This window comes from Eretmochelys imbricata, chromosome 1, assembly GCF_965152235.1.
Source record: "Eretmochelys imbricata isolate rEreImb1 chromosome 1, rEreImb1.hap1, whole genome shotgun sequence".
Taxonomy (NCBI): domain Eukaryota; kingdom Metazoa; phylum Chordata; order Testudines; family Cheloniidae; genus Eretmochelys; species Eretmochelys imbricata.
In genome coordinates, this window is record NC_135572.1 from 119,141,905 (window position 1) to 119,157,654 (window position 15,750).

Consider the following 15,750-nt stretch of genomic DNA (forward strand, 5'->3'; position numbering starts at 1 on the left):
TGAGGAACAGAGGCGGGGAATAAACATGGGGAAATAGTTTTACTTTGTGTACAAATCAGACATCAAGAATTATAACATTCAAAAACCAGTCGGAGAACACTTCAATCTCTCTGGTCACTCGATTACAGACCTAAAAGTCCAAATATTACAACAAAAAAACGTCAGAAACAGACTCCAACGAGAGACAGCTGAATTGGAATTAATTTGCAAACTGGATACAATTAACTTGGACTTGAATAAAGACTGGGAGTGGATGGGTCATTACACAAAGTAAAACTATTTCCCCATGTTTATTCCCCGCCGCTGTTCCTCAGACGTTCTTGTCAACTGCTGGAAATGGCCCACCTTGATTATCACTACAAAAGGCTCCCCCCTGCCCACCCCCCCGCTCTCCTGCTGGTAATAATTCACCTTACCTGATCACTCTCGTTACAGTGTGTATGGTAACACCCATTGTTTCATGTTCTCTGTGTATATAAATCTCCCCATTGTATTTTCCACTGAATGCATCTGATGAAGTGAGCTGTAGGTCACGAAAGCTTATGCTCAAATAAATTTGTTAGTCTCTAAGGTGCCACAAGTACTCCTTTTCTTTTTACTGGAAAGAAGCCAATCTTTGGTTATTTTACAGCTTTGAACACAAAAGTTTGGGTGGATGCTGTCTAACTGATTTAAGCCTACTCCTGTTACACATGCAGAAGATTGTCGGGACAAGATTTGAATCCATCTTCTTCGTATTTCCAAACAATTCAAGAAGATTTAAAGAACAGCAACATTTTATTTTCATGTAATTCAATCCTCAGCCCATGTTAGCTTGAAGGCTCCCATTCCTCCAAAAACTGAAACTCCCCAACCATATATAGAGTAAGTGTTGCTTGCCTAGAAAGTAAAATATGTTTTGACAGAAACCAGAAAGTACCTATTTTTAACCCTTGACATTTTATTCACAAAGGAAATCTGAAAACTTTTGTAGTGGAAATAACTCGACCAAGATCCAAATCAATGAACAGAGTAGGATCCTTAAAAGAAGAAAACAGAAAACCTTATTAGGTCATCTAATCTATCCCTTTGCCAATGCAGGATTCTATATTTGCTAGTGCTTTGTTCAGTCCAGTTTTAAATGTCTTGAACAATGCAGGTTCCAACACTTCCCTTGGAAGCTTATTCCATAGTCTAGTAAATATCACTATTAGGGCACTATCCCTGATACTCTGCTGAAGTTGTCCTTGTCTTAATTTCATACCCTTCACCTTGATCAATTGGTCCTTCAGCCCTCCTACAGATTGCGCCAATCACAGCACATCTTCCATTCTTCTCATATCTTGGCCTTCCTTCTCCATATGCGGCTATGTCTTTTCATGATAAAATCTTCCCATCTCTTTGGGGGTTGGCTGAGTGGTCATTTCAGTTCCTGTGGGTACCACTCGGCGACAGCTGCAGTCCATCGATTGTCAGTGAGCCTCGTTATATGCCTGGCCCATCGTATTTTTTATGCCTGCTCTCAACAACGACATCCTGCACTCCACTCTGCTGTCTGATCACTTCACTGGGGACTCGGTCTTGTATTGAAATTCCCAGAATTCTTCTTTCCATTGCCCTCTCTGTGACACACAGTTGCTGCTCCTCTGTCTTCATCAGCACCCATGTTTTGCTGCCGAACAACATTGCTGGCAGGACTGTTGAGTTGAAGAAGCTGGCACGTGTTGCCTTTTTGATTTTTCCTTGGAGGACATCCTTGATAGAATTGAATGCACACCAACCTGATTTCTTTCTTCACGAGAGTTCACCTTCCTGATCTTGACGCATGTTAATTTCTTGGCCCAAATAGACATATTGCTCAACTTCTTCTATTTGTTCTCCCTTGGTTGTTATCTGGACTTTTGGTAAGGTATCAGACTACATAAATTTCGTTTTGGAGGGGTACATTTTCAGTCCGACTTGGCTGCTTTTTGTGTTGAGTTCTTGCAGCATTTTCTGTAGTTCGATATCATTTTCGGCGGTCAACCCAATATCGTCCACAAATCTGAGACGGTTTACCTGTTCTCTGTTGATGTTGATTCCACCCTTCCAATTCATTTGTCCCATTATCACTTCGAGGCAGGCTGTGAAGAGTTTCAGTGAAACTGTGTCTCCTTGTTGCACACCTTTCTTAACCGGGATGCGAAGGGGAGTATCAAACAAGGTTATATCTGTAGTGCAGCATTCAACAGCATAGAATGTTCAACAGCATAGAGATCAATGCGGTGTTGAAAGCTTTTGAAGAGCAGGGCATTGACATAAGCTATACCAAACTATTAAAGGAAGCAAATTCTGATTGCACAATTCATACCATTAGTCCTGGTTATGTACCTCCTGGTTATCTTCAAAGCAATACGGCATATGCTAATGGGAAAAAGATACACTGTCTGAATGGAATTTTGATTCTGAGTAAATATTAACAAAGGCTTGTCCCTATGCATCACCAAAAATGCCCCTTACAAAAAAAAAAAAAAAAGAGGCATTAAAATGTCAGCAGATGGTAATGACAACTACCACTATTTAAGATATGTGTTTTCCTATGTCTGTTCTGTGTGTATGTTGCTCACTAACCCCCTTTTTAAATGGTTGCCTTGCATGCATCATAAAAGTAATTTGGACCTAAGTGTGTGAACTGGTAGTGACAGTTAAATCTGGAATTCCTCCCTCTATTCTCCCCTTTGCTTCATTCCCCACTCCATGAAAAACAACCCTGCATTCCAGCAATGTTATAATTCTTGACACTTTGTATCACACTTTCAGCTGCAATAGATCATCTCCAAAGACATCTTTTTCATGATGTAATGTGGAATGAGGCATCCATTCCCTTCATCCTCCTCCTCCATTCACAGAGGTCTACATTATTTACAGATGGTTAGGCGCATCCTTATATTGTGCTTCTTTGTAGTATGCATTAATAATACTATGTTTAGCAACTGTCATACATTAAGTCCCTTGTGAAGAGTGTCAGCACAGTGGCTTTGGGAAAACTTTGATAAGCCCTTTGCCTTAGAAGACATCCCTTGCAGTCCTAAGTGTTTGCAGCAGTTAAGTCTGCACATTGCTCCTTGTATCAAACAGTGGGCTTCTGTATCTCGAGCATGCATGAATTAGAAAAGAAGCAAAGGAGAACAGTTGAGCATGGCTGAAGAGCTTTCTGACCTATATTAGTGAAAAAAGGCTGCAGAAGGGAAGAAGCAGGAAAAAAATCAAAAGAGACGAGCCTGGACCAACTAGTTGTGCCTGGACTGGAAATACTTTCATTAGAAAGAACAAAGGAAAAAAGTACATGCAACCTAAGGCTACCTCTACACCAGTTAAACTGCTGGTCGCAGTACTGATCACACTTCCAAAAAAGTTGCTAGCAAACAGATTCTGTGACACTCCTGGTGCCAGCCAATTACTATGGAGTTTTACTGCAACAAATGATTTCCTACCTGAAAAGACAACCCCTACAAAGTGTTAATAGCAATTTCCTGTGTATGTATGAACTGTGACTTTACCACTGTAGTTAATAGCACATTACCACTTAGACCCAATCAATTAGCTAAAAATTCAGCGTCTTGTGGGTTGTTCCAGTTAGGAGCAGTAATTGGTGATGGAACCAGATGTTTCTTTGAAGCAATACTGTTTATTTACAAAGAATGTACAAAGACCTGTTTCCCCGAACACAGCAGGAATCCAACAATCATGAGACAGTGTCTTTGCTCACAGTAGCAGGCACCTTTTCCAATCAGCACTCAGCTCAAAAGCTGTCTCTCTCTCTCTCTCAGCTTTTTTTTTTCTTTCTCTCCCTAAACTCTTGCTTATGTTTTCTTAAAACCACATTCCCAGTGCTTGTTCTGATTGTGCCCTTGGTTTTTCTGTCCTTGCTCTCTAGTGTTTTCTCCGCTTTTCCTCAAAAACACAGACACACACAATAATAGCTCCATCAATCAATACTTTAACCCCTGCATTTGCTGTATCAATCCTGGTAAACCCCTCACCCTGCATGGCATAGCTTCTGACTCAGTCTTGCCAAGTGGATCTGTGTGTTTGGTGGTGGCTTCTATTGTTTTATTACTAATCAAAGAGGCATTTAGCTGCACCATCATTTACCCTAGCTTCAGTGGAGTTTAACCCAAACCATAACAAGCACATATGAAAGGAGATTATGTTTAGGTCTGAAATAATGTTTGTAATGTTATTCATTTTTGGCGATTAGGTGATTTGAGAGTATTAGTCGTTTTTTGTTTTGTTTTTCTCCCAAATCATTATCAGATGATTACCCATGTATAAACTGAGTAACATAATAAGAAAACCTCATTATTTTCAATTAACAATCTGTGTTTCTTTTACAAAGTGTTTGTCATAAAGATTATATAACAACATGTGTTATTTTATACACATGGTGGACTAGACAGTTGTACTGTGGCAGAAACAGCATTCTGTAGGTTCCTCGGTTGATCCTATGCAGTAATGTGAAAAAATTACCCTTGTATTTGGCTTGCTGATATTTTTCAGAGGAAGCACTATTGACATGCTTTTATTCTTAAAGGATGGCTGATAATAGTGCTTTGTGATTCAACAGTTTTTCAAGTTGTATTTGGCTTTATTTTTCTCTCCCTTTTGGTTAATTAGGAGGGAAAAAACAGCTTCTGCAGCAACATAAAACCTTAGGTTCACAACAAAATGAACAGTGTTATAAGAGAAAAAAAGAGCTCACCTCTTTGCCCTGTCTTTCTCATTTTCATCCATGAGATTGTCTGACCAGTTTTTCCTGTGGAAAGAATGCAGAGTTATTTTCAGTTGTCCTGTCATTAGCTCTACCTTCAGGTTAATCTCAGAGTCACACTTCTGCTTTACTGTAATAACAGACTGATGGTACCCAAGCCAAATAAACATGTCAGCAGGGTTTTAAACTCAGACCTTAATTTTAAGAACCATCTATTGTAGATGTTATGATTCATTATTTAATGTTTTGTACTGCAATAGCAGCCAAGGGCTCCAATCAGAGATTAAGGCCCCATTGTGGTAGGCAAAGTAAAAACACATACTAAAAAGACAAAAAGAAAAGGAGTCCTTGTGGCACCTTAGAGACTAACCAATTTATTTGAGCATGAGCTCAAATATCTGATGAAGTGATATCTGATGAAGTGAGCTGTAGCTCACGAAAGCTCATGCTCAAATAAATTGGTTAGTCTCTAAGGTGCCACAAGGACTCCTTTTCTTTTTGCGAATACAGACTAACACGGCTGTTACTCTGAAACTAAAAAGACAGTCTCTCTGAAAAGTTTACAGTCTAATCTGTCTACTGTGGACACCTCCAAGTTACTAGGCTAGACCAGTGGTTTTCAACCTTTTTTCATTTGCGGACCCCAAAAATATTTCGAATGGAGGTGCAGATCCCTTTGGAAATCTCAGACATAGTCTGCGGAGCTCCGGGGTCTGCGGACCACAATTGAAAACCACTGCTCTACGGTAATAATAACCTTTCACGAACCCCTTAGTCATAGTCTGTGGACTCCCCTGGCGGGGGTGGGGTGCATGGACCACAGGTTGAAAGCCATTGAGCTAGATGAACGCCAGGAGATACAGGGAGGTAAATATGGAACCCCTCTGCACATTCAATGCTGCCTGTCCCAAAGAGGATTCACCCCTGGGGAAAAGCAGGTATTATTTCCACTACTGCCCTCCCGGGCGGTTCCTCCAGTTGGGGGAAGCTTAAAGTTCCTACAAGAGCTCGGCAGGAACCCCAAAGACAAAGGTAATATGAGGATGCATTGTGGGCTCAATTCCACAAAGCTCTGAAGCATGTGCTTAAGTCCTATTGACACAGTCTAATTCCTACAGTACAGGTTTTTTTACACGTTGCAAAAACCAGCCTTGCAACTGACAACGTCTGAGACCCTTGTTGAAGTCTCAGTCAAGAGGTCAGGGGTTGAATGTGCCCAACTGCCTTCTCACTATCTGACTTGAGCTTAATTTTTTAGAGTTCGATAGGTTTTTAAGTGGTGCAGCTGTCAGTCCTATGTTAGACCAACTTGACTTGTCACACAGAAAAAATGCAACCCCTGTGCAAAACTGAACATTTACCAGACCTGTCAGTATTAACCGTTTTGGAACAGATACTGACTAAATTCTTGATCTTCCATAAGGCGTACGTCCATTGCTTCTATAAGAATGAGCCATTATGAACCTGCAACAGATACATACAAGTGCCAGCCATAGCTCAAAAGAAGAGTAGGTAAAATAGATAAATCATGTAGGCAAGACAGGTAAAAAGCTGTGTAAACTCAGCACAGCCGAGGATTCAGCTGTGTCTCCTCAAGCTATGGCTACCCTATAGAGCTTACAGTGGTGCAATTGCACCGATGCAGCTGCCCTGCTGTAGCACTGAGTGCAGACGTTCTAAATTGACTTAATTACTCCAGCCCCCGCAAATGGCAGTAGCTATGTTGGCAGGAGAAACTCTCCCATCGATATAGCACTGTCCACACCACCGCTTAGGTCAGTGTAACTTACGTTGCTGAGGGAGTGGCTTATTCACACCCCTGAGCGACATAACTTATACCAACGTAAGTGGTAATGTGTACACAGCTGGATACATTCGTTCTCTGGCCACTGCCTGCCCCTCTTTTGTCAAGTGCTCTTTTGAAGAAGGGAGGCTTGAGACATAATACCAAGCAGTGAGGAGAACAAAGCCTCGCATTTATCATTACCTGTGTCCATTCAAGGCATGTACTCCCACTTGTATCAGAGCACAAAACCCTTATGCACTGCTGCAACCCCCACAAGGATTTTCAGGATCAACAGCACAATGTTTCAAACTTTAGACTTTCTACACTGTGATTTGCAAAGTGGCACTCTGTATCACTATTCTTTCCATTAAATGATTCCACAAAATTTAGGAAGTATGATGCAACAAAAAGTTAAGAAAGGAGGGTCAAGTTACGAATATGCATTACTTAGGCTGAATACAATTTCAACATATGATTTTGCACAGGAATTTTATTGTCTCAAGAATATTTGTTTAAAAACAATAATGAAAACTGATCAGTGGAAGAATTATGGATAATTTTGTCAGTAGCTAGTAGCTAGTTGTCCTCCATTAACTCATGAGACACTTATTAGCTAAGAAATATGAGATATACATGCAAATTATGCTGTTAATTTTTTGTAACAATACAAATGCAGCAGGAGGTTAAAAGCTGCTGTTCATTGGTCTGAGGATAAAGCCACTATAGGTGAGAAGCTTAATGGGATTTTAATTGGGTAGTGGAGGAGCATAAATAGGAGATACAGAGGGCACGTGTTGGATTTTATTGATGACTGGCACATTGGAATTGCTGTGTTCTGTAATCCAGAATATAGACAAAGAACACATGACTTATGAGGAGAGGCTGAGGGAACTGGGATTGTTTAGTCTGCGGAAGAGAAGAATGAGGGGGGATTTGATAGCTGCTTTCAACTACCTGAAAGGGGGTTCCAAAGAGGATGGATCTAGACTGTTCTCAGTGGTAGCAGATGACAGAACGACGAGCAATGGTTTCAAGTTGCAGTGGGGGAGGTTTATGTTGGATATTAGGAAAATCTTTTTCACTAGGAGGATGGTGAAGCACTGGAATGTGTTACCTAGGGAGGTGGTGGAATCTCCTTCCTTTGAGGTTTTTAAGATCAGGCTTGACAAAGCCCTGGCTGGGATGATTTAGTTGGGGATTGGTCCTGCTTTGAGCAGGGGGTTGAACTAGATGACTTCCTGAGATCCCTTCCAACCCTGATATTCTGTGATTCTATGAAATAATAGTAAGTAGTGCTCATAAAGCTTTCAGACATTAGCTAATCAGGCTTCACAAACCGCCCATGAGGCAGGTTAGTATCATTATCCACATTTCATAATGGGGAAATTCATACAGCCAGGTGAATATTATTTAGCAAATAATTTATTTGACAAAATTCATTACCTTTTAAAATTAATCAACAAACACTTTTAAAAATTATACCCTGAGCCACAGAGTCAGACTGATAAACTGAACTGAAAAATATACTCTCAAATAATATATTTTACAAATGGAGTGACATTTTCAAAGAAATAATTCAATAGTTTTTAAAATTATTTGCCCATTGGTAGGAACTGAGGCAACATGGTTAAATGACTTGTCCAAGAACACAGAAGCAGTCACAGAAGCAAGGACTATAACCCAGAAGTTCCTTGCCTTAAATCCCTTGGCCTTTGCTCAAATCACTAGGTTAGGCATCTCCATTGTCTTGATCACAAACTCTGATTCTGACTACTGCAATAATTGTTACCATTTTGTACTTTTTTATTAATGAAGAGAAAAAGAATGACTGTTTTACTGGATATCTACAGAATACATGGAATTATACTGTGGGGGAAACTTATGCCCATACTCACTGGCAATAGACCTAACTCCTCTGTTCTGTCCAGGATTTGGCTTTCTCACTGACTGATGTCACATCCAGGATCTGCTGTGATGCTGCCAGTATCAGACACTATCCAGTTGTCACTTTGATTCCACATCCATTTGTTGACACAATCAAATCTCCAGAGCATCTTAAGTGTTGCTAACAATGTTTGTGAGTGTGTATTTGGCATATGAAATTAGAACTGTGGTCAATAAAATAGATATGGAAGAAAAAAATTTATTTTTTGCTAAATAGTTGTGTCGCCTCTCTGAGAAGCTGTAGAAGATGTCTGGGCCTGCAGGCCAGCTTCCTGTTGGAGCAGAAATCAGTGACATGAAGTCTGGGCATATGCTTAGTGCAACTCTTTTATTTTATACTTTTTCAGCCAGTCTTTGAACAGAGGGGAGGGAGGTCACAGACAGCATACAGGGAACGCCCTCTTTCAGAACTGAGTCCCAAAGATCTCTCTCATTAGAGTGATTAAGGCAGAGAACAAATTCACTTGCTCCTTGCCACAGCTCCTCCCAAAAGAACTTGCATGACAAAACTAAAAACAACGCAGTATTTCTTCCAAGACTGAACAGTGCTCACACGTTAAGAATTTGCAACCCTATGACTAATAGGCCCACCGGCTGACTCCTGCCATAAGAGTACTTAGCAATGACCATCATGTTTGTGCCTTTACTCTTATGGAAGGAGTCAGCAGGTGGATAATAAGCAAAAGATAGTAAGCAGCTTGAATCAGCAGAGAAGACTATCAAGAGTCTCTCACTGAAGTAAGCCACCAAATCAGTCAGCATTTGAAATTGATAGTCCACAATGAGAACACACCTGAAGAGATAAAAAGAAACCCTCAGCTCACCACATGTACATATTGGGCCTGATCTTCCGCCACAAAGCTGCTGTGGATTCCCCAGCATGGGGAAATCCAAGGGAGCACAGAGCCAGTGAATTTACCTCTAAGTCATAGCTTCCATTGGAGGAAGCAGGTCAGGGGCATGTCCAGGAAAGCTGTGTGGTTGTAGTGCTTTTGAGCTCCAGCAATCCCCAGATAGCATAATGGCCCTTGTGTGCCTCACTTTTTAGATGTGCAACTTGAGATAACTTGGACCTGATTTTTAGGGAGTGGTATAAGAATTTGGGTAATATGTCAACTTACAATTTATAATTCTCTCATTATCACGCTGCAAACTCCATTTTGAATGTGCAGCCCTTTGTCTTCTTCATTGTCTTTTTACTGATTTGTCTGGGGATGGTCTCCTGGCAACCAACTCACTAGGCTGATTTGGGAATTACTAGACAGAGGGACTGAAAGGTTATAAAAGGCAGGAGCTGATCTATTTGGTGTCTTTGGTCACTTTCACCAGCTCAAAAAGAGGGAAGCTGCTGCAGGAGTCTGATGAAATGGGGGAACCTAAACAGTACCCCAAGAGGGGCACTATGTTGTGTTTTAACTCTTAAGTAAAGAACACTGGCGTTTTAGAATCCTGTGCAAAGTCTGTCTCTCTGTGTTATGTGCAACACCTGTCATATGTCCTTGAAGGGTTAGCATGTGACCCCAGAGCACCCACATTGCTGTAGTTTGGGAGAGGCTGTGCTTAAGCCATAGGGGAGGTTGAGGGGTCAAGAGCTAGGCAGTTGGACCATGGGGTCTAAGCCCTCAGGAATGGATGCCAGATTGAAGATCTGCACCGCAAGAGTGGGCCTAAGGATCCCAAACTAGGGGCAGTGCATGAAGTCTGTTCAGATTCTGGAGGCTTAAAGCACATGGGAGATTCAGTAATCAGATCTCCTCACAGCAGCCTGGTCAGTGCACAAGAGGGGGTGTTTAATTAGATTTGTGACGGGAAAGTCATCATTTTTCCGGCTTAGTAGGAACTCACAGCTGGGAGAGGTCAGCACTTGTCAAAATGAGGCCCAAGTTGTCTCAAGTCAGTGGCCACTTCCAAAAATGTTAGCCAAGGCCCTTGTCAGACAAAGTTCCGCATTCCTGAGGGATTTGTTCAAAATAGTAAAATACTGAAGTGTGATAAAGCAAGTTAAAGGATAAAAACTATCTTTGCTCCACATACATCTGGGTGAATGGACATAGCCAAGTGGTATGCCCAGTTCCAAATGATTCTTGCCAGTACAGGGCAAGATTCAGAGTGGCCTGACTCACTGAGCTCTTTTCAGCTGGTGCCAATTGCTTGCTGGCTGCGGATATGCCCCCTGGTGTGGGAATTAGCCCTGCCCCTTTTCTTGGCTAACTACACCTTTTCAGACCTCTTTGCCCATTAGCCGGCTGTGTCTACCAGCGTCTATTCTTGTCCCATGTGGGGGTTATGGTTGGCTGACAGATCCATCGTACCTGACATCTTTATGTCTGGTAAACAGCGTTTTTGACTTGTTTGTTCAAAGCAAGAGGCAAGGTGAAAAATAATAAATTTTTGTATCAATTTTTACTGACAACAGCTGAAACTGATAATTTGCATTTTTATTGAAATATTTAAATCATGTTTTTTATGGTTTTGTGTGTGCTGCATTTATTGGGGAAATAGTGGTATCCTTGAAACAAAAGAGTAGCTCAAACCACCAGTCCTGTATCCTCTGACAGGGAAAGACAGAATAAGCATCTCCCTATCACCCCACATTCATTCATACAATGATAGCTGCTTGGGAGAGACGTCATGCAGGCACAATGTCAGCTCACTCCAAGGATTCTCCTGGATAAAGGCTGTGTGTGTTTGTTTTGATATACTCTGTTCCCAGTAGAAACTGAGCTCAAAATAGAAAACTCATCTGGCCATGATCACCTTGTAGTGCATATGAAACATGGTTTTAGCAAGTTATGCTACTGCTTTGCTACATCTGCTAAGCTAGATCTCCCCACGCCCCCACAGCTCTTGTGCCTGTGGCCTTGTCTACACCAATGCTGCAAGTCGATCTAAGTTACACTACTTTAGTTACGTAACTTATGTCAACATAACTTATATCGACTTACAGCGATATCTACACCGCGCTATGTCGACGGGAGATGCTCTTCTGCCTCTCGTTGAGGTGGATTAATTAAGTCGACGGGAGTGTGCTCTCCCATTGACTTATCTCATCTTCACCAGACCCACTACATCAATGCCGCTGCATCGATCACAGTGGTGCTGATTTAGCCGTGTAGTGAAGACAAACCGTGAGATAAAACATTATGAGGTGTGACTGTGACAATAAAATAAAAGTGATCAGTCATAGGTTTCACAATAGCCCATACAACAGCCAGCTAACCTGGCTTCATAGGTGTTAGACTGAAATATAAGGGAGCTTTACAATTCCATTAAGCTAACTTGATTGAGAAAACATGATTGAAAAACTTACTCTTTTGCCCATCGTGACAGGGGCAGAGAGGCACAGTGGTCCACTGGAATTCCCAGGTTGTGCTGGGGAACAGTTACTTGGAACACCCCATGAAACAGTGGAACACAGTCTTCTCATGTGACTGGCCAACTCTGCTAGCTGGCAAATTAAAGCCGTGGCCTGTCTATTCTCTGTCTCATCCTCTTTCCAGCATCTAATTCCCAAAGAAACTAGGTAACCGCAGCCCCTGCCATCTCCTGCATGCAGGGTCTATTATGCCGGTCAGCCAGGATAAGGACCACCTAATGCTGTATGGGAACTCTCCCCCTCTTCTCCAAAACTGCTCATCCATGTTACAAAGGATCACTGTGTCACCCATTGTTTAAGGTGTACACCTGAGCCCTAAATTAGATCTTCTGGATACCAGTACTGTACCGGGAAAACAAATACTGTATCTGGTCAAGGTGTGGATAAGAGATGTATGCAGAAATAGGGAAGAGGTATCTCTGATGAATCATGTTCACATCTGAGTGGTGGGCAGGCCTTTAACAACAGCTGCTCTTTTGCTGGATATCAAGGAGGAAATATGGGAAGGAATGGATGGGGAATTGCCTATCTGGGTGGAGGGATGAAAGCAGGTAATGGCAATACAAACATTAAATTAATAAATAATTTGAGGGAATCAGGGACAATGCTGCTAGATTCCTACAGTGGCACAGTGGTCAAGCCTCCTGCTTGAAGAGGGATAGCTCCTCTAATCCAGTGGTTCTCAGACAGGGGCACGGGGCCCACTGTGGAGCTGCAAGCTGGTCTCAGAGGGTCTACCAAGCAGGACCAGCATTAGACTTGCTGGGGACCTGGGCAGAAAGATGAAGCCCCACTGTATGAGTCTGAAGCCTGGGGCCCCAAGCCCCACTGTCCAGGGCTGATGCCGAAGCCTGAGCAACTAAGCTTTGCGGGGCCCCCTGTGGTGGGGGACCCCGGGCAATTGCCCTAATTGCTACACCCTAGTGCTGGCCCGGCTTTTATATGCAGAAAAACAGTTGTTGTGGCACAGGTGGACCATGGAGTTTTTGTAGCATGGTTGGGGGTCGAGGGAGCTCAGAAAGGAAAAGGTTGAGAACCCCTGCTCTACTCCACATGTTCCCTGTCTCACTGGCTGCACCACAGTAGGACTTCAAAGTGAATCTTACCAAGACTTAGTGAGCTTCATTCTGACTCTGAGCTAGCAGCTGTGCTCTCTTCCTCTGAGTTGTGAGTTTGTGCCAAAGCACAGTAAAACTTACTCATATTTATTAAACTTCACTTCAAAGTCCTGCTGTTTTACTAGAGCAAGGTTAACAAGTGAGGAGTAAGAGGAGAGATGACAGTGCCACAAGATGGCAGTGAACATGTTATGCACCTGATTTTAACTCTTTTTTTTTTTTGGATGAGGCACCTAGATAGTCCTGCCATGCTGGATGCTATAGTAAATCAAAGCAACAGATAGACTATTAGGCTGGATTTGTCTGAATAAATGACCAGATTCGAGGGCAAATCAAATTTGAATCAGGAATTCAACCTATTGCTACATCTTGGCCAAATATAACCTTCTGAACTGTTACAAAACATGCTAAAGTTTATTGCTAAAAATAACACACAGAAGGGAAAAGAAAAGTTAATGAAAAATTACAAATTGAATTAAAGAACTGAAAACATAGCTATCTATAGCACAACTGCCAGAAAGTAACAAATATAAGAAAATCCCTTTTCATTCTAATGTGCATTTTATTTTGAGAAGGCCCTGTGATTTTTTGTGGCAGAATAGCAGCATTAACAAAGTTACCAGGTGTCATGTAATGCAGCGATTGCTATTGGAATTACTGTATTTAAGTGCAAAGGTAAAGTCCACAGGAATGGTAAGTGTGCTGCTTTAGAGCTATTTTTGCCCAAGCATATCTAACATAATCATCCTCCTTTCAATAGCTTGCTGGATTTTGTTTTTACTAGGAAAGAGAATATTTTGGGTTTTCAAACAGGACAAAACACAGTAAAAAGAAAACTGTACTTTCTAGACTTGATGAAGGCTAATAATTCTTGGCAGAGAATAGTTTGTTCTGCGGTTCAAAAATATTTACATTTTCAATATTTATGAATGATCCTTACATAAAAAGCATTACATTTAAAACCAGACATAGAACAAGATTACAAAAACAGAAGATATTCATCAAAATTTTCAAAAAAGACATATATTTCTTTAAATGTACCTTTCTGGTTAGTTATTTAAATGGAGTGATAATATTTCTAAATTTGATATTTCACCAAGTTTCATGCTTCAGTTTATAATGGCTCTTCAGATGTTTTCAGGGTTACAGCAACACAAAAATGTCTAAAGAAAACAAATACAGGTATTAAAATTATGGAGTATGACATATATTAATGTTCCGTTGGCCTGGCTTTGGGATGAGGGAATGTTTGTAGGTAATACATCTCAAGATTATGGGATTATAATAAAAGAAGAAAAGGCACATAATGTATTTTGACTATATTCCTTACATTCTGCCTACTTAAAATGGTTAGTTGGAAAAAAGAATCATTTTTATCTGTAGAAGCTGTTGTATGGTATAGCTCTGCACTGTTAAACTGCTCTCTATTCCATCCTGGAGATGGTTGTATTTCAGTGATGAGTGAACTGAGCTCTATATATAGACAGCATAAATCTCCTCTCACCAGGTAAATCAGGAGTAACCCCTGTGATGCTGGCAGATCAGGACCCAGCTCATGCCAAGGACCAGGGCCTCATTGAATGCTGACAAATGCATAGTTGGAAACCAGTCTGGCTCACCTGTCGGTTAGTATAGTTAAAACAGATATCAGTGTTATGAGAATGTGTTTAGTGTTTAGACTTTATGGAATCCTTGTAGGATACTGCATGTTTTAATCTTACCTATAATATCTGTATCCCATGGTATGAAGTTATATTGAGTGTGTGCATTGTAACCCTCTGAATTGTGTAACTCAGCAAATAGGAAGAGGAGCATTAACTAAGGTAGAACTGCTCATTCTGCACACAAGATGGCTCACTGAATGCAAATGAGGCATTGCATACCATCAAAGAACAGAAATCTTGTTGACTGCATTCCTAACTCTCTCTGGGGTAAAGGATATAAAAAATCCCTGACAAGGAGAAACGTGGTCTCTGTGCTGTCCAGACTCTGAGGGACAGAGATTCCTAAACATAAGCAAGAGATCCCCGTACTGCTTGGCATGGGTCAGCCCTTGTCATAAATATAAACGGAAGGGTAAACACCTTTAAATCCCTCCGGGCCAGAGGAAAAACCCTTTCACCTGTAAAGGGTTAAGAAGCTAAGATAACCTCGCTGGCACCTGACCAAAATGACCAATGAGGAGACAAGATACTTTCAAAGCTAGAGGGGGTGGGGAAACAAAGGGTCTCTCTGTCTGTGTGATCCTTTGCTGGGACCAGAGCAGGAATGCAGGTCAGAACTCCTGTAAAAAGTCAGTAAGCAATCTAGTTAGATATGCATTAGATTCTGTTTTGTTTAAATGGCTGATAAAATAAGTTGTGCTGAATGGAATGTATATTCCTGTTTTTGCGTCTTTTTGTAACTTAAGGTTTTGCCTAGAGGGATTCTCTATGGTTTGAATCTGATTACCCTGTAAGGTATTTACCATCCTGATTTTACAGATGTGATTCTTTTACTTTTTTTTTTTAATTAAAATTCTCCTTTTAAGAACCTGATTGCTTTTCATTGTTCTTAAGATCCAAGGGTTTGGGTATGTGTTCACCTATGCAAATTGGTGAGGATTTTTATCAAGCCTTCCCCAGGAAAGGGGGTGTAGGGCTTGGGGGAATTTTTGTGCCGGAGACGTTTCCAAGTGGGCACTTCCCCTGTTATTATTGTTAGACACGTTGGTGGTGGCAGCGTTTAACCTAAGATGGTAAGAATAAGCTTAGGGGGTCTTTCATGCAGGTCCCCACATCTGTACCCTAGAGTTCAG

The 15,750-nt window shown here is 41.3% G+C and overlaps 1 protein-coding gene across 1 annotated transcript in view; it reads right to left on the reverse strand.

Annotated features, from left to right (window-relative positions):
• Positions 1–4,752, reverse strand: part of NPAS2 (neuronal PAS domain protein 2) — a 98,955-nt gene extending 94,203 nt beyond the window's left edge. The window contains exon 1 of the mRNA XM_077807107.1: positions 4,721–4,752. Within this exon, the coding sequence (XP_077663233.1) occupies positions 4,721–4,752 (32 nt within the window). The remainder of the gene's footprint in view (positions 1–4,720) is intronic.
• Between the last annotated feature and the right edge of the window lie 10,998 nt (positions 4,753–15,750).